Source organism: Protopterus annectens, chromosome 2.part0 (assembly GCF_019279795.1).
Source record: "Protopterus annectens isolate FY-2018-M chromosome 2.part0, PAN1.0, whole genome shotgun sequence".
NCBI classification, from domain to species: Eukaryota; Metazoa; Chordata; order Ceratodontiformes; family Protopteridae; genus Protopterus; species Protopterus annectens.
Window position 1 is genome coordinate 1457645282 of NC_056728.1, and position 20774 is coordinate 1457666055.

The 20774-nt window shown below is 38.5% G+C and overlaps 1 protein-coding gene across 1 annotated transcript in view; it reads left to right on the forward strand.

The window, feature by feature from the left end:
- Positions 1–20774, forward strand: part of NDST4 (N-deacetylase and N-sulfotransferase 4) — a 2939889-nt gene that overhangs the window by 2000546 nt on the left and 918569 nt on the right. The window contains exon 7 of the mRNA XM_044061661.1: positions 14627–14809. Coding sequence (XP_043917596.1) covers positions 14627–14809 — 183 coding nt within the window. The remainder of the gene's footprint in view (positions 1–14626; positions 14810–20774) is intronic.

The following is a 20774-nucleotide window of genomic DNA, read 5'->3' on the forward strand; positions in this document are numbered from 1 at the left end:
TCCCATCATTTCATAATGTGTAAGCAATGTGTACAGTTGCTGGATATTGTATCACCCTGGTTTATCTCACTGTGCTAGATATTGATTTCTTTAGGTATATGAAGGCTGACACGGGTTCTTCCTGTGCCAGACCAAAGGATTAAAGTGGCTTTGGACATAGTTACATTTAGACAAGGTACAAATGAGCCCTGTAGAATTTGGGTCAGAGCTAAATAAATTGCAAGCTGGTAGGCCTCTAACACCAGACATCAGATTGTACCAGGTAGTTAATTCATCTCGAAGTAAAGTATATATTTTTAGTTTTCAAGGAGTACAAAATGAGTATATTGTAACTGATGCCAGCTTCCCTTTAGATATGTTCTCTAGTGGCAGACTGCTTTTTCCATTTATCACTTTCTGCACCATTTGATTGAGTTTGACTGATTTAGTTTTGAGTATCTCTGTGTGTCCGCAGAATGAAGATATTATAGCCCAAGGTGTAGAAGAGCAAACTGTTCAATGTCTGCATCTTCAAGGGATCTCATGGCACTTTGAGAAGACAGTAAAAATGTTTATAATTATTAGACACACGTAGGTTTCTGTTACTTATTTTGCAGAACAAGCAAAGGCTCATTCTTTGAATCTGCTAAAGAATAATCCTTTTTATGTGTATGTGTGAGTGTGTGTATGTGCGTGCACGTGTGCATGCATGTGTATACACATGCATGTTAACTTTGTTTATTTGTCTATTAAGCTCATAGACTCAGTGGTGTCTGAGTTCTAAACTCCAGTTTACATAGCCCAAACAGGATGGTACTTCTTATTTGTTCAGGAAGCTTTCTTCTATAATTTGTTTTATTGTATAAAAACTGTTGAGTAAATTACTTGACTGTAACTGTACAGCTTGTTGATCAAGGTAGGGTATGCAGACAAGATACATCTAAGCTACATCCTGTACTTTAAAGGTCTGATTCACACATTACCCAGTTATGTACTGTGCAGTTCTGAACATGTGTAAGTCAATTAAATGGACCAGAGCTTCTGAGTCCCACTTGAAATCAGTCTTGTCAGTACTTCCGCATTAGCAGATAATGGTGTTGGCACTTCCCAGTTAGTAGATAGTGGTGTCAGCACCTCCCTATTAGCAGATAGCAGTGCTGGTACTTCCCAGTTATCAGATAGTGGTGTTGGCACTTCCCAGTTAGCAGACAGTGGTGTCAGTACGTTCCAGTTAGCAGATAATGGTGTTGGCACCTCCCAGTTAGCAGATAGTGGTGTTGGTACTTTCCAGTTAGCAGATAGTGGTGTCGGTACTTCCCAGTTAGCAGATAGTGGTGTCAGTACTTCTCAGTTAGCAGATAGTGGTGTTGGCACTTTTAGTAGATAGTGGTGTTGGCACCTCCCAGTTAGCAGATAGTGGTGTCGGTACTTCCCAGTTAGCAGATAATGGTGTTGGTACTTTCCAGTTAGCAGATAGTGATGTTGGCACCTCCCAGTTAGCAGATAGTGGTGTCGGTACTTCCCAGTTAGCAGATAGTGGTGTTGGCACCTCCCAGTTAGCAGATAGTGGTGTCTGTACCTCCCAATTAGCAGATAGTGGAAAAATGCTGGTCATAATCATTGTGCAAAGAGTATATAAAATTAATGAATTATACCTTTTAAAGAGAGTGTGATGGCTTGGCTTTTAAAACAAAAAAGACTGTGGACCTTCCAGTAGGTATAAGCATATCAGATGGTCATCTTTAAAGAAACATGTGGGTTTTGACCTATAAAGTCCTATCAAAAAATATCATTAATCCAGCACTCATGTGACTGATGGAAGACCCAGGCAGCTTTGGAAAGCAAATGGAGAAGCAGTTCCTCTGTGGGTCACAAGACATAGATACCCAGTTATATGGTCATTTAATACACTTCCTGACTACCCCCTCCCCAACATCCTCATTCATTTAAAAGTTAAATGCTGATGACCCACCATTAGGCCCCTAAATTAATTGCAAGGCATATGATCTTGTAACATCAGCTGTGATATAGAGGCTGGTTATTTAATTGAAGTTACTCCAGAATTTTACAATAAAAAGCTTTATTTAACAAGACTAAGCTGATGTGCAGATAAAGGAACTCATTAAATATTGCATGAGAACACTGTAACCATTATAAGGCACTTAAATAAAAATATAGTTATTCATTATACAAATTACATTGTAAAATCAGGCATAGAACAGGGGCTTAATATTTAACTGAAGGCAATCCAGAAACCTGCACTAAAGAACTTTATTTAAAAAGACTAAGCCTGTGTGCATATAAAGATACTCATTAAACTTTATATCAGAATGATGTAACCATATTATACTACTGCTAACAGGGGAAGGAAAAGGTGAAAAGTGCTTCTCTGAAACAGTGAAAGATACACTGGCAATGAAAAGCACGGGAAAATAATATATTAATATTTCAATAGTCATGCAGGATCTGTTTGTATAACATGCCCATATACCCCAGGCAGAGAGTGTAACCTTTCATCTCAAATGCGCCAATGCTGTCAGCATGATGGTGCAGAGGGATAAAGCCCTAACTATGTCCCAGGAATCCTGAGTTTGATTGGTTCAGGGATCTAAGGTGCTGGCAGGGAAGGGTGGGTGTACCCCATGTGGAGGTGAGGGTGCCCACATGGGGTGAATTGCCTGGGTCACCAAGGCAGTAGGACAGTACTTCAGCATGTCCCCATTGCACATCCATTCCCCCATGTTATCAGGTTTGCATGGGGAGGAATGGGAGTGGTAGGGCAGAGATGTAACCAACTCATCTGGCACTTGGATGAAGAACAAAAACAAAAAGTCCATTCCAAATTTGGAGCTTCAAATTGTAGCCATGATCTGTTTTTTTTCACATCTGCACCCCTCAACTGTTATAGTTGGGGACAAAAGAAAAAAAAGTCTCTTCTGACCTAGCTGGTGCTCCTGTCCTCAGGAGTTAACTAGGAACATTTCTATACCCATGGATCCAAAGGAAAAAAGACAAAAAACTGAGTCTACATTTAAAAATGTAACAAGCTGCTTGCTATAACATATACCACACATGAAGTGCTGAAGCTCTTCAGTCCTGCAGACCTGTCCACAAATGCAATAACAAAATTCATTTCTGGACTGGCATTCAAAAATCCTGGTACAAAAGTGAATACCAGTATTGCACTACTGATTGAACAGCATCCTCTGATCACACCACACTGAACACCTGGAACTCAGAGTGGCTGCCCCCTTTGCACCACACTACCTGTGCCTCTGTCTAAGAGCATGTAGTACATACTTCTAAGCAGCATCCTGATGCTATAGCAAGAACAAACCTAGACTGGAGCAGGTCCAGGGGGAGAAGAAGTACTTGGTAGACCCTGTGGTTGAAGAGAGGCCCTGGTGGCTCCCACAGTCTTCTGCAAAGAGCCAAAAAATGCAATAGAGTTCCCTAATTATACTCACTTAGCACAGTGCAGTGGGTAAAAAAGTAACCATAACTGTGATCCCCTCTAACCCAGGTCATCAGACACTGCAGTCTAATACATTATTCCATCCACCCTTTTTTCAGCAACATTCACAGAGAAAACATTACAAATCCTATTTCACTCTTTCTTCCATCCTTCTCTGTGTACACAACCTCTCTCATCCCATTTTCCTTTTACTTTTCCTCAACTCTTCCTATTTTATTTTTATTTTTCTCATCTCCCTCCTTTCTTTTCTTCCTTACTCATTATATGCTATTTTCTTTATAAGAAAATTTCCCTGCCTATATAACCTCTTACATCCCAGTTTTAGTCTTTCCTCCCCTTTTTCTCACTTCCTTATACACATCCTCTTCTTTTTACTTCATAATGAACCTAAATATCACAACTCTGTTAATCAGAATTTCACATTTTTTCTTCATCTGAATTGCATAGATCGATAGAACTGCTGCAAATTAATCATCTTCATTTTTTCCTTACAATCCTGTAAACAGCCTTTCACCTTATACCTGTTATTTTCATAGATCCATAGGTTCTCAACCATCCTATGGTCATCTTGAAAATGCACTTCAAGTAAGCACATTTACTCTAAAAAAACACCAGTACTATACTAAAAAACACCAGGACTTTACTAAAAAAACACTAGTATTATACTAAAAAACACCAGTACTATACTAAAAGACACCAGTACTATACTAAAAACACTAGTACTGTACTAAAAACACCAGGACTATACTAAAAAACCACCATGACTTTACTAAAAAAACACTAGTATTATACTAAAAAACAACAGTACTATACTAAAAGACACCAGTACTGTACTAAAAACACTAGTACTGTACTAAAAACACCAGGACTATACTAAAAAAACACTAGTATTATACTAAAAAACAACAGTACTATACTAAAAGACACCAGTACTGTACTAAAAACACTAGTACTGTACTAAAAACACCAGGACTTTACTAAAAAAACACTAGTATTATACTAAAAAACACCAGTGCTATACTAAGAAAACACAAGTACTATACCCATCAAAAATCCTCTTTAAACTGAAGCCAACTACAGCAGCAGCTGATAACCTGCCATCAGAGTCCATCTAAGTAGCTACTGAGGCCTTAGCCTTTCCAGTCTTTATCCTCATAAATAGATCCATTTGTTCCTGCAGTATGGAAACAATCATACATTCTACCAGAAGTGCAGCTAGGATGGGGCGAGAGGGGCAATCACTCCAGGCGCAAAGTGTTGGGAGGGCCTGACTGACCATCCATCGTCTTTTTTTGTTCTTCTTATTGATCTTGACTTTTGCTTATTCGAGGACTTTACCAGCCCAGCTTGGCAGTAATGGCAGGAGGTCTTAAATGTTGTTGAGAACAAGTTTAAGGATTTTAATATTTATAATTAGAGTGATTATTTTGTGAATGAGGAACACGCACATTTATTTGAAAAAGGGAATACATTTGTCCCTACTAGGAGAGCATCAGTGTGGAATTACTGATCTTAAGTTATTTATTGGAAAACTTAACTTAGCCCTTTGGTTTAAAAATGAAGGAGGAAAAAGTGAATGTTTTAAAAATAGTCTACAAAAGACAAGTATGTTTAACCCACCTCAAAATCCTGTTATGGCTCTTTTTGAAAAACAAAATGTGAATTAGGTATTTGTGAACTATTAAGTAATAGAAGTAGAAAGGGGTGGATATGTGACAACTTGAACCCCCATGAAAATGAGGTTGTGTAATATTTATTCTAACAAGGGCATGGAAATGATGAAACCCAACAAGGGAGGGGGTTCTGGTTGTTATGAATGTTTTGATTACTTGTATAAAATGATGGAAATATTAAACAATGGATTTTATGAAGAAATGTCAAAAAATGAAGTAAATATTGCTTATGTAGAACTGATCATACTTTACATGACATGTCTATGCGAGGGGAAATACGACTAAAAGAATTTCAATTTATGGAATTGAATAAACCCCTTATTCCTTCCATTTTTGGTATTCCCAAGATACATAAACATTTATATAACCTGCCCCTTAGGACGATCATTGATGGGGGGGGGGGGTCAAAAACTTGCCACATTGCTAAGTTTATTGATTATAATATAAAAAGCATGGTTCAAAACGTTCTCCCTTACTCAAAGATTCATGTGATTTTTTAAGTAACATAAAAGAAGACTTGTATAGGGAGAATATGTTCTTTGTGACTAATGACATTAAACATCTTCTCTCTGTCATCCCCATGGGGTTGGTTTAGACTGGTTTAATGAGCATCTTATTGTGAAAACCTCATTTTTGAATGAGAAAATTAATATAACAACCTCTATGGAGAAATTATTAAAAAGCAACTATGTTTTCTTTGAGGGTGAATAGTACCATCAATTCACAGGAGTGGCAATGGGTGCAACATGTGCCTCGGGATTCACTAATTTGATAATGGTTGAATGAGAATGGAGATTTATATGGAATGCTACTTTTGTTAAAAAACTGGGTTTATACAACAGGTTTTTAGAAGATATATGTATTCTTGACAGGGAATTTGGGATGAGTTGGAAGAATTTATTGTTTATATTAACAGAACTACATCGTTTTTGGAGTTTACCTATGAAGTAACCTATGATAAGTTATGTTACTTGGATGATATTGTTATTAAGGACAGCTGTTCCGATAAGCTTGTTTCTATTATTTCCCAAAAACCCACCTACACTAACTCCCTAATACAGTAGTTGCTACGCTTATTTTCAAACAAAAGCCCTAGTTAAGGGGCAAGTGGGGAGATTAGCAAGAATGGTCTTGAGTGAACAGTTATTTTTGCAAAAAATTTGAGTTTTGGTTAAGATGTTCGAAAAGAGGGATTGCCCTATTACCTTTCTCCATGGTATTCAGGATGAAGATGTTAATGAATGGACAAAAGGCACATAGGTTCATAGGTTCATAGGTAGGTACTAGGCTATTGGCCCTAGGGCCTATATAAGCCTAGCCAAACAGTACCCCGGCTTTTGCCACCCAAGAAAATTATTTTCCTGTGCCCCTGTCAAGCAGAGCCACAGAAGTGATCCCCATCCAATCATCAAGATTTTTCTTGAAGAGTGCTAATGAGGAACGTTGTTTGATATGGATAGGTAGTTTGTTCCAGAGTATGGGAAGTCTCTGAGACAGGAATCTATCCCTCCAGCATGTTCTGTTTATTGTGGTGACAAGGTTTAGGTCCCTAGAGCGTGTAGCTCGGATGGATTGGGATTTCTTTACGTGGAGCATGTCCAACAGCTCTGGGTTTGACATAGCTTTGTATGTTAGGCAGAGACTGCCTCTGAGTAGGCGATATGCGTCAGAGTAAAGCTGTAGCTTTTTGAGACGGTCTGCATAGGGCATCTGTTTGAGGCCTGTAATCCTCTTTGTGAGGTATTTCTGTGGCCTTTCCAGATGTCGTAGATGTCTTGTGAGGTACATACCAAAAGGGGCATTGTACTCTATAATGGGTCTAATGAGTGATGAGTAGAGGGGAACAATGACCTCTTTTTTCCTGAATGAGAAACCTTTTGTGATGAGGTGTGCCACGTAGAAGGATTTCCTGACTACTGTGGCGATGTGATTATCAAAGGAGAGACTACTGTCCACCTGTGTTCCAAGGTCTCTTATCACACTTTTGGTGTTAAGTAGACTACTGCCTATGTGGTATTTCATGGGTACAGAGTTTTTACCAAAAGGGATGACGATGCACTTTTTGGCATTGAGCTTGAGGCCATGGCTTTGACACCAGGCATCTGTCTCAGTGAGGCCCTTTTGTAGGATATCCACAATGTTAGGAGATTTGAATATGGCTCCTAGTTTGCAGTCATCTGTGAACTTTGTTAGCCAAAGACCTTCTGTCTTAGTCTGTACTTCAGAGAAGTAGATACCAAAGAGGAGAGGACCTAGGACTGAACCCTGTGGTACTCCACTTGTCACTGGTCTGAAGTTGGATTTAGAGTCTGCTACTTTCACAGTGTGGGTTCGTTCAGTGACCCAGTTGGCAACCCATCTTGTGACATAGGGATTTATACCTAGTTTAGTGAGTTTGCCTTGGCGAGATCTAGATAGGCTGTGTGTACCACCTTACCCTCATCTACAGCTTTGGTGACCACTTCAAAGAAGTCTATCAGGTTTAGGAGACATGATCTGCCTTTTACAAACCCGAACTGGGTAGGATCCAGAGTTTGGAGATTACCAATGTCATTGTTTATAAGTTCCATGATGATACGCTCCATAGCCTTGCAGACCAGCCTCGTCAGGCTAATGGGGCGGTAGTTCTCAGGGTCCATGGTGGCTCCCCCTTTGTGGAGTGGGATAACCGTTGCTGTGCGCCATTCAGTGGGCACAAAGCCTGAGGTGAGGCTATGATTGAACTTGGTACTTAGGTGGGGTGCCAGTTCATTCTGTATTTCATGTAGAACGCAGCCTGGGATGTTGTCAGGTCCCATGGATGCTGTGTTGTTGGCTTTGGAGAGTGTGTTTTTTACCTGTGCAGCCGTGATTACAGGTACTTTGCATTCTTCCAGTACAGAGATGGGCCCTTTATGGGATGAGAGAGGGTTAAAGTTAGCACAGAACCTATCTGCCAGGATGTTGGCAATATCAGTTCGTTCTGTATATTTAGTGCCATTGTTCTGTAACTCAGAGCAGATCTGACTGTTGCCATTGAGATTCTTGACATAGCTATAGAATGCTTTGTGGTTATCTTTAGAATTTGTGGCAATTTTGTTTTCGTAACTAGCTTTGGAGGATTTTATGAGGGATCTCAACTTCTTACTGAGGCTGACCATGGAGTTCCTCCAATCATGGGATTTTACTCTTTTTTTGCAACAGTTTCTTTCTTCTCTTGTAGAGTTTGTTTATAGCAGGGGACCACCAGATTGGCTTCCTTTTTTTGGAGGATAACATCTTGGTTCTGTTAGGGATTGCACGATCCATGCACTCGTGTAATTACTTATAAAGTGCAATTGTATAGGATTCAGCAGTTGTATCTCTATTGTCCGTCAGCATGGGTGTCGTGAAGTTTGCCACTTCTGTCTTAAGAAGTGTGAGGTTGGCTTTGTAGAAATGTTTTACAGTGGTTTCCCTAATGGGGGTGTGTGGATGGGATGTGGATGTCTAGGGTGATTTGCTTGTGGTCGGATCTGACCAACGAGGAATTGACCTCTGGTGTGGAACACAGGTTGTCCATGTTGGTAATGACCAGGTCTTAGATATTGCTGCCCCTGGTGGGGGTGTGGATTAGTTGATCCAAGGCATTGGAATTTATGAATTCCAGAAAACATTGAGCACAAGAGTTGGTACATGAGTAGTTTTCCTAGTTAATGGTGGGGTAGTTGAAATCGCCCATTATTAGGGTGTTAGGTTGTACCCTAATATTTTCCAGTGTATCAAGAAATGAGGAGTGGGAATCCTGGGCCATGGTGGGGGATCTGTAGCAAGCTACAATTTGCATTGCAGTCTTGTCCAGAGTTAGTTGCATTATGCTGAGCAACTAGCCTGGAGGTGCGAATATCCTTAAAGAATATGGACACGCCTCCGCCTTTAGTGCTTCGGTCCAAGTTAGGTGGCCGAAAGGTGTGGTATGAATTATAGCCTGGTAATGCAGGGGTGCTCTCTGGAGCCTTGAACCAGGTCTCTGCCACTGCACAGATGTCGATGTTCTCCATTTTAAGGAGTGCCTCGAGTGAGTGCATTTTGAGGTTTAGACTTCTAGCATTGAGTAGCATTACCCTCAGATTTTGCTTGCTTGTACCTGTTACAGTGGTGAAGTTGTCATTTGAATCTTGCCTAAAAAAGGCACTATAGGGGTGGCAAGAGCCTTAGCCAATATCTGGAATCCCAAGGGTGACAGGTGCAGGCCATCTCTGGCAAAGCATCGTGGTTTGTCGATCATGTCATCCCAGGCAGACAGATACTGGATCCCCTTAGAATGACACCAAAAGCTTAGCCAATTGTTGAAGTCAATCATTTTGTCCTTGTACTGTGGTATCATTCTGGGTGATGGCAAGATGCTACTCAGGGCTAGGGTCATACCTGCCTGGGCTACAAGATCAGAAAACTCCTCCATGTCTCATTTCATGTAGTCCAGGGAGGTCCATCTCAGGTCATTCACACCAACATGGACAATGACAGAGTCATATTTGTACTTGCTGTGGAGTGACCTGAGTGCATGGGTTATGTGGCAGATCCTGGCACCTGACAGGCAGCTGACAGTAACTTTCTCCTTGTTTAGCCTGGTGAGTGGAACATCAGTGTGCCTGACTATAGAGTCACCTATGACTAGAGTGTTAGGTACGTTGTTATGCCTTATGGACTGTGGTTGACTGGCACACTGAGTTTGTGGGCTATGTGTCATTTGGGTTGTGTTGGGGGGTGGACGTTGCTTGCATTTCTGCTTTGGAGGTCCCTGTTGCTTGGGTAGATTTTTTTTGAGAGCCTCCACGAATGTAGGTGTGTGTTTTGTGTTTCTATGTGTGTGTTTTGGTGGTGTAGGTTTTGAGGGACTATGTGATGAGTGTGGTGTGGTGCAAGTGTTTACCTTCTCCTCTTGACTGTCTAGTCCAGTCTTGAGTGAAGAGAGCTTTGCTTCCAGTTTGGTTATATAAGTGCATCTCTCACAGGTTGTAGTGTTGGGTGGTAGGAGAATTTTGAGGTTGAGTATTGAGCAAAGTGAAAATAATGAAAGGAAAGAAGACTGTTTCTGTCATGATTGCTACTTATTCTGCAGACAGTGGGGCTAACAGGGACATCATCAGCCATAACTGGAAGATTTTTAAAGTGCATGACATGCTTACAGTCTTAGGATTAAAACCAGAAGTTATATACAGGAAGAGTATTAATTTCGAAAAGTTAATAGTAAATAAGGAGAGGGGTACTATAGTACAACTAAAAAGAGCATTTATAAGTGCGGGAAATGCAAGCAATGTTGTTTTATAAAATAGTGAGAAATTATCAACATTAACAGAAGGCAGATTACTGGAATGGATTGATATTTTAATTGTGGAACCAAAGGGATAGTCTGTGTGGCTATATGTAAGAAATGTACAGTACAGCATGTTATCCTGGAAAACAGAACATTATCTCAGAACCTGGATTTATAAACATGAGTATAATGTTAGAAATAAAAAGATGCGTAACGCATTATATAGACATATTAACAGTCACTTAGATCATGAATTTGTTTTCCAGGTCCTTGAAAAAGTTGAGACAAATGTGAAAGGGGGTTCTTGGAAAGAAGTCCAGGAAAATGTGAATTAAAATGGCAGTTGATAACTGATGCTAAAAAATGCCTGGACTTAATGATTATTCTTCTATTACAAGTATTCTTAAATTAAAACATTACAACTATAGAGTTTGCTTTAAATTATCTATCTTTTATTTTATACATTAAATTCTGTAACAGAAGTTTTTTGTACTAGGTTTTAATAGTGTCGCATGGAGTGTTTTACGAGGTGACATGAAAAGGTTGTTGTCTCTTTAAGGAATGATCAGACCTAATGTGGGCATATAAAAAGGAAAGTGTGATTTATTTGATTCTTATGAAGTCTAGATTGTAAGAAAAAAGTACTTCATCTATTTTTATTAAACTGTCTATTGTGATCGTTTCCATGCTTGGTGTGATATTCCCATTTTTTTCACTTTAATAGTTTGATTTTAAGCTTTTCTGGTGTAAGTTTATGATGGCACCAAGTTTACAGTCATCTGCAAACTTTCTAAGCCATAAACAATTAACAGTAGTTTTGACCTCTTGATAAGTAAATACCAAAGAGAAGTGGCCTAAGGACTGACGTCTGGGGCACACCACTAGTGACAGGTCTTTTGGAGGAGGTAGAGCAGCCCACCTTAATTTCCTGGTTTGTATTTTTTAGACAATTTGATATCCAACAAATTTCTGTATACAACTCCTAAAGAGTAGGTGTCTTCTGCATAACATTTTCTAAAGACCATACTGCATGTCTATGAATCTAATATGAATAACAGATTACTAAACATATTGACTGTGTGTACTACATTTATGAATGCCAGGGTCAGAGTATGCTGGTGAGATTAAGAAACTGCTAGTTCTCTTCCATAGCTATAATAACATTGAGACAGTGCTTTTAATCCTGTCCCTGCCGCACACAATGGGGTAATATATGCCTTCGAAATAACTGTTTTGGCACTGGGTGATTGCACTGGCAGTTTTTAAATACCTCCAACTATCTATAATATAACGAGAATACTGTCAGTATATTAAGTTGATTTACAACATTCATAGTTGATTGTTTTAAACAGTAAGTTAATTGAAAATGAGGGCATATGTTTCCATATAAAACAAAGCAAAATAAAATAAGAGGCACACTTCATGTGACCTGCTGATTCTGTATTTCAGTTATCAGGAAGAAATCTATGAAAATTTTCAGTATCTGAATTTTTAAGGACAAGAATGTTAATACTCCAAATCTTGACCCAGAAAGTATAACAGGTTTGAGTTTGTGTTTTGCATTACCCCCCCCTTATTGTCAGCTACACCAATTAATAGCAAGGGTGTGGGAGGATCCTGAAAAAATGCTTTAATAACATTACAGCAAGTTTCAATATTCATTGTTTTTCACTTTACTATTAAGGTAACTGCATAACTATCCCAAGGTCCAGGTATGACTGTTTGCCATTAACTGTAGGGACATGCTGTACCCATATTTATGTGTCTAGCACTTATGTCATGCAGCCAGCATTTTCATTTTCATGATAATCTGATGTTGGTTCTCCAGGATAGTTTTTGATTGTTATTCAGCCGACTGACAGCACCTTGCATTAGAAAAATACAGCATGCAAGATTGCCAGTGCGCACATGACATACCTCCTGTTATCTCCAGAGACTGCAGTAATAGTGGTGTGTAACACAGTAATAGTGGTGCATAACACAGAGCCTCTGCTGTTACCACTTCTTAAGCTGTGCACCAGCTCTTCTGTGAATGTAAGCTTCTATACTTGTCCACATACCTCATGTCAACAGTTATCTGTGCTCATCGCAAACAACCTTTTAATGTTAGAGCTATTTCTTCCATTCTTCCAATTAATAAAAGACGTGCCATTCTGCTGTGTATCAGTTTTTTCACCTTGGATCCCTCACCAGTCCCTTTACATTGTACTGCTACACTGCTAGCCCTTTCAGCCTTTAAACATGGCAAAGGTCAGTGCCAGCATTGTTGTAAAGGGGTATAAGTGAGGAGTCATGAAGCTTCAGTAGCTATACTTGGCCACCTATCCTACTGCTACAGTTATGGTATTAGCAAAGCAGCACTAGCTGGCACAGGTGAGAAAGCACAAACATCTGGCTGCAATATGTGGAATAAGCAAGCTACATATTAATGGCACCCCTGACACTAATGACATTACAATTATAAAAGAATAATCCACAGGGAACACTAAAGAAAACACAAATTTAGGCATGTAACATCAACAAATGCTGCGGTTGTAGACAAACAGTAAAAACACAGAAGTATGGATACACATCACAAATAACCTATTTGGTTTTCCCTAAAATGTAACTATATAAATGGGTAGGTGAAGAAACAAGTCTGAAAATACTGTCATCACATCTCTCTTTTTCACCTACCAGCAGTGAGTGTAATCTAATTTCTGCTGGATACCATATATCCTGCTTTCTAGTGTAACAACAGCCCTTGTGAAAGTACATAATTTAGTTTATCCATACTTATTGCATTATCTTATACAAACTACTAGTAATATTTAAATGATGATAGGCTGCAATTACAGTCACATCACAAAGTATACATTTAGCATCTGCATAAAAGCCTTACCAAAGAGCTACATATTACTCATGGTTAAACGATACCCATAAGCAAAGCAAGCAAAACACCATTAATGAATGAGTTCTGGCAATGTTTCCTGGCATTTTGTTGATAAAATCTTTTCATTTTGGCATCTGTTTTACTGTCAGATTGTAATCTTCAGTACTGATTTAGTTTAAGCACATGCAACTCAGGCTGCTAGTGGCAGCTAATGCTCATAAGTCCTCCTGTTACCATGGTACTGGGTCTCAGGGGTCGTAACACAGTTAAGGTCCATTATCCTTGCCTGTAGCTTTATATGTATCTTGGATGCCATGGGCATTGCCTTCCCTTCATCTGCAGAAGTAAAAGTTTATTTTGAATTTAGTTGCTCCAATTAGTTTTCATTCAGATTCAGTAGGTGCTACAAGAACATCTGGTGTAGCAGATGTCTGGAAAAGCATGGCAATTTGCACATATTGACTTAAGAGTTGATGACTGCTGCAGTCCAGTTTGATTATTAAATCTACATCTACACCTACTGCTTCTATTACTATAAGTAAAAATAATAAATTAAATGTGTTTTGTCTGCTATGTTGTCTCTTTTATTAGTATGTCAAGGACAAAACTCTATTATTCAGGATTATCTAGTACAAGCTGTAGTACTTCCTGAGGCTACAGATTTAGTAATGATGAGTAGAACATATATGATCACCACACCTTCTGCTGCTTATGTTGATTAAGTATGTTTGGTAGTGAAAGTGATACAGAATCAGTAAAGGGCAACAACACATCTGAGGTACATTTTTTCAGTAAATGCATATACACACAAAAATACACTTACATAGTTATTTTTTGTTTTATTTTTATTTATTTAACATTTGTTGACCGGGAATGTCCGACTAGGTTCCACAGAGCCTGTTTTCAGCGGAGGCCCGGGAAGAAACGCTCCAGATGCATGTCTTTGGAATGTTATATATGAGAAAAAGGTGTGTATGTGCATGTGTACCTCTCTCTCTCTCTGCGCATATATATATATATATATATATATATATATATATATATATATATATATATATATATATATAAACATAAACATCTACACACACACACACACACACACACACACACACACACACACATACATACACGTATATGTGTATACATAGAGATAGCAGCTGTATTGTGCTTTTAGAATGGACTTCCAATATGTGTATATATTTATTGCTGAATTATATTTTTTTCTGAAATGACAATTTCTGTTAGGAAATATTCCATCTGGTATTTAAGTCAAAGATATGCACATTCATATGGCTTCCGTAATACTGTCTTGTTGGTACTCTTAATGGACCAGTTATTTTATTTTTTTTCAGATCAGCATCTTCATGACTCATTTGTCTAATTATGGAAATGACCGTCTGGGACTGTATACTTTCATTAATCTAGTCAACTTTGTGGAGAAATGGACAAACCTGAAACTGCACACTCTGCCCCCTGTCCAGCTAGCTCACAAGTACTTTGAGCTGTTTCCTGAGCAGAAAGCTCCTCTATGGCAGGTAACCATGTCTTGAAAAAGACGCAGCAAAACTGTTTTATGATGCTATGTTTTTTCATTCACTGAGTGGGCATATACTATACTTACTTTGGTGTTTTGTACATGAATATTTGAGTAAAATGATGTGAGGCACTGGACCTGCAGTTCTGTCTTTGAGATTTCTTTCCATATGTTGCAGTTTGAGGTTCTATCCTAACTTTCTTACGATGTTCTATGTAGAATTTGTATGCTCTCTGTGTGCCTGCATCCTTTCCCTCTGTACTGCTTTCCACCACACATAAATGTGCTAAATTACAGGCTACTCTAAAATGTACTGTTCTTGTGGCCTTTGCCAAGGCTGAAAATGGTTCACAGGTTTACATGAGATCAGTGCATTTACCAGGCTAACAAGTAATTTAAAGGCTTTGGCTCACATATCTAAGCAAATGAATATTTTAAAAGATACAGCATCCCTATAGTGCTTTATTAATATGAAACATTTATCTAGTCGATAACAATTTGCAGTAATTTAACTATCTTCATTTTGCTTATCAATCTTCTCACACATTTGGACATACAAGTTTTAGTGCTCCTTTATGAAAAACCTCAGTTCTCCATACTAACTGCTATTGCATTTATAACAGGAACAATAATAATGTAATATTGCAGTCTCACCTGTGAATGCATTTGTTTTCAAAGTAAGAAGAAAAACACTGCATGTTCTGTCCTATAGCTGAAATAGTGTAAATTACTGACATCACGGTATGCTCAATAGTCCTATAATCAGTTATAATATTGTTCTTTACAAACACAGATAAGTTGATATATTGGTTTATCACTACACTGCTCCAATTTAGATCCTTGACCGCAAAGTGATTCTTTGCAGTCTGTAGCAAGTCCTAATCCACTTCCTGTACTGTCTGTCCTGTCAAAAGACTCTGTGTGAAATAAATTTCAAATGACTTGTCTCCTAGTAGCTCAATTAAGCCAGTCCTTTCTCCTAAGTCCATTTTCAGTGTGATTTACTGACTGTCACCGAGAAAGCAGAATGGACACACTTCTCCATTATTAAACTATGTTGCAGAGTGCAGGCCTGACCCCGCAGCTTTATCACCTCTGTCTAAGCTACAAGAAAATGATATAGACCTGATGACTAAGGTCCTGAGCTGCTAATGAGCTGCTTTCTGTAGCCCAGGGTACAGGGTTTGAGTCCTTCCACTTCTGTTTGCCTGTGCAATTCTGAGCAAGTCACTGAACCAGATAGTGGTCCTGAGTCATCCTGAAAATGAATACTTTTGTCCAGGGAGATTACCAAAGTGTAATAAAAAAAAATCAAAATAATGTGCATCAGATGTAATGTATACAACCTAAGGTGCATCGACACAATAAAGTGACCCTTTTTATTGGAAGAAAATGGTGTGCACATTAAAAATTTGTAAAACAAACAGCTATACTATTATAATGCCTTTACAGCATCCTTTGTGATGAATTCAGTAGTGTTTAACAATCTCCACATTTCTCCTAAAACAGTAGAGTCCAGCATTAGATTGTAGGATCATTAATAATGCTCATTAATCTGCATTTGTGTTGAATGCTTATGTACTGGTATTAGAGAAAACCATCTTAATTTCAGTAATCACATTCAGTTATTACACCAGCAATGAGGGTGTAATGGGGCCAGCCTTAGCAGAACACAGACTGAAATGCATAGCTCTCAACCAGTCAGGGGCAAATCTCAACCAGAATCAGGGACAAATCCCAACCAGAATCAGGGACAAATCCAAACATAATCGGGTACAATCATGAACACTTTTATATTAGTAATATTAACTTGAGACATTGCAGAATAACATTCTGAAATAAAAGAAGTCTATGACTCTAACTACTGTCATTATTTATTAAGTTTAACTCACTACCTTTTCCCTAAATGTCACCAATTTTAGCATAGATTAAGAGGAAATGACCTAAAATTTGAGTCAAAATCAGGGACATTTGAGAGGTATGCTGAAAAGACAGTCAGATTATGTGCAGACTTTGAAATGGCTATGAAAGCAGATTAGTCTTCTTCTTTAGCAATATCTTGAAGATAGCTGTGCAGAAATGTCAAATACCTTGACAGCTGTGCAAAAATGTCAAATAACTTGACAGCTGTACAGAATTCTCGAATAACTTGTTGAATCAGTACAGTGTTGTGTTCTACGTGAGTAAATGAGGCTCTACATCCTTTGGTAATGTTTTAGAAGTACTATCATACCTCTCAACTGTCCAGATTTTTGCCTCATATTTTTGGTCTGCTCCTCATAAAATGTGTGGTTTTCTGGCAAATCACCAAGGATTGAAGTCATTAGATAATGTTAGACATTTGAGTTTCAAACGTCATATCCTTCAGATAATGCATGGTAATGCAAAACCTATTAGTGTTGCAACTTTCTAAGTTTATAAAAGCAGTATCTAAAGTCTGTCCCTATTTTTGGCCTTTGCCCCCCCCCCCCCATTATTTTAGGTTTTGTCCATATTTGTTGTGCTAAGAAGTTGAGAGGTATAAGTACTATTCTTCCTAGAAAATAATCATGTGATTAAAAAGCAAAGTTAGTACAATGTATTATTAATTACTGTTCAAAATTAATGTTGTCATACTCTAGTCCATACCTCCCAACTGTCTCAAGTCTGTTCCTCATAAAATTTGGGATTTTTCTGACAAGTCATTGAGAAATGAAGTCACTAAATAAAGACACACTTTTGAGCTTCAGACTTCATATTCTTCTGAAAATGTATGCTAACACTAAATCTATTATTCTAGCTCTTTGTAAGTTTACAGGAGCAGTACTTAAAATTTGTCCCTATTTTTGGGCCTTTGTCTCATTATATTTGGCTTTGTCCAAATTTCTTTCATGCTCTAGTCCATCAATCTAAATTAAAATGCCATTATATATATATATATATATATATATATATATATATATATATATATATATATAGGAGGTAGGGGTAACAGGGTAGGCCTAAAGTAAAACACCCTGCTTAGGGTGACAGTCATAACCCCAGAATGCCCTTAGGTTTGATGTCTGGCCCCAGTTATATTGGAGTTAGACAAGGGAGGGGGGCAGAGAGAAACTGGCAGAGCTAGCACAGGCATGGAATATTGTGTAGGATGGCTAAAGGATATTGCAGAGGTGTGAAAAAAAGTGTTCAAAAACCATTGGCAATGCTTCTAAGTGCTGTCCCACTCCTCTGAGTTTGAGTATACTTCCATACCAACTTACTGTCCTTCTCTGCCTGTTCCCACATCTCATCTATTCACCTTTTCATCACCCAACTTGGCTTTCTAGTTGTGATTTCTCCTGAGAACAAGAACGGATTAACTTTATAAATGTGACTCATACCCTTACCCAGTCATACCCAAAGCCCTGCTTTGGCCCTGTCATTTGCTATTAATGTACTGCATTATTATCTTTTAATGTATAGTTTAAACATTTAATGTCATAACCTACTCACAATGGCACTATTCAGAACCTGTTTAATGCTTTAATTTCACATGTCATGGCAAAGACCTAAGCACCCTTTTTCCTTTTACATAGGAACAATGCTAGATAAGGGATCCCAGGAGCAATATGATGCCTAGCCATATACTTCTGTAAGCAAACACACTTAAAGTTCTTGCCATGTGCCACCCTTTGCAAGAACTTAATACTGCTCACTTCCCATATCAAGTAGGCATTCTGACTAGATTTGACTTTCGCTTTCCTCTCCTGTATAAATATACTGCAAGTGAACATATATCACTACACGATTTATACACTACGCACCACATTAGATACTGTCTCTCATTTAAAGTACAAGCAACTGTAAGATGGCACATTCACATTTCGCATCTAAAATAGTGGTTCAGTCTTCAAAATGCACAATTCTTCTCAAACTCCAAATGTCTACAAGTCATACTTAAATATATCTGCAGCTTTATCACATTCTTACTCATATGATAAACATCATTGCACTATGAGACAAAAAAGCCATTTGAATTCTGATCCTCCACACACTAAATTGGCACTTTTGTTGACTTATGCAAGGCTTTTAAACCTAAAGAAGTGTGTAGCACAGTCACAGGAATCATGCAATGTGCTATAATATCTCCAGATCACAGGTCTTCCATCTCATCTCAGAACATGTAAATATCCTAACAACTTAACCATTAGGATGTTACCCACAAAGCTGCCGCTAGCTCATCGGGTGCCCAGTACTAGAACGAGAAGCAGAAATAAATAAATAAACAAAAGGTCCATTTGCTCTTTTATTTAGTGGTAGTCCTCTCTCCTAAGGACTGGTAGGGCCTCTGGCTCCATGTGACTCTTCAACTAAAAAAAAACAAAAAACGGTCTTGAAAGTCTCAAGTTTTAAAAACTTGAAGCATGCTACATACTTCATTTGTAGCAAGCAGCTTGTTGCAATATATACCACATGAAATGCTAAAGCAATTTTTTAGTCCTGACCACAAAAGTAGTAAAGCAGAGTGTTTCTGTAATGGCAGTCAGAAATGCTGGCATGGGAACTAATGCCCATACTGCATTACTGACTATTTGCACCCCCTAACACCTTGTGCCCAGAACAGCTGTACCCTTCATCCCACCCTAGCTACACTTCTGTTCTTCCACAGAATATTGACTGAAAGTATTGGCAGTTGGTTTCATACTGTAAAATGGAACAAGACGTTATCAAACACCACATCCTTAACAACTCATGGCATGTTCTAAACAGGAGTCCTTTGGGTTGCTGCTTAACATTTGTAAACTATATGAATAGTGCTGCTGTGTGACTGCTTTGAAATTCTTCATTTAAGATTTGTACATTTGTATTGTTTCTATTCTTTTGCTATTTTTATTGGTGTCGGCATTTGCTTAAATAGGCTTTGCTTTACATTTGTTTTCCTTTAAATGTGCTTTCTTAGAGTTCAAAATGACATTGGTTAAAACAAGTTAGCAAATATTTCTTTTCCATTCTGTCTTCTTCTTCTTCTTTCGGCTTTTCCCGGTTAGGGGTCTCCACAGCAGATCATCTGTCCGCTCATGATTGGCAGTAGAGTTTTATGGTGTCGAGTTGCCAGCCCAGCGCCCAACCTTCCACAGAAGGCACACACACATGTACACACTCACATCTAGGGCCAATTTAGAGTGTCCAATCCACCTACTGCATGTCTTTGGGATGTGGGAGGAAACCGGAGCACCCGGAGGAAACCCATGTGACCACAGGGAGGACATGCAGACTCCGCACAGAAGGCACCCCAGCTGAGAATCGAACCGGAGAACCTCTTGCTGTGAGTTAGCAAATACGGAGCATAATAACTCAAAAACAATGGAATTCAAACTCCATACTCCACATTTATTTTACCCAAGTATCTGTCAGAATTCCAAACAGACAGGGTGCATGTATGCAAACTCATATTTATCCTTTTAATTTAAAAAAAGAGCCAGAAAGCATGAAGAAAAAAGACCTGATAAATAAGACCACTGTACCAAAAAGCCAATTATATTATTTATTTCCCAAATTGCACAGCAAAACAGCACATATGCAGATACTCAGTCCCTGCTCCAGAGTTAGTATAAAATATGAAGTAGATGGCACTTAGAAAGACATGCAAAATGCTGGTTACTGCTGCCAAAAAGTAAACATGAAAAAATACAACAGCATTTGCTGCAAATTCTCACTATAAAGATGATGAGTGTATGTGCTCTGTTTGTGAGGAACTGAGAAGTAGCATTTATTAATTAAGGTAAGCAGAAAAGAAACGGGTTTTAACCTTTTGGAGCTGCCACTAGTCTCTTACCACTGTTGAGGTGTGACTAATTTTCCCATCCACTCGCCTATCCCTTTTCTGCTATTAAACTCCTAAGTAGCCCTTTCCTGCTGTACATTTGACTTTCAAAGCTCTTCCCAATCTCATCATACTAGTGAGTGCTAGAAGTTCAAACTAGGAAGACTGTTAAACCTTCAGT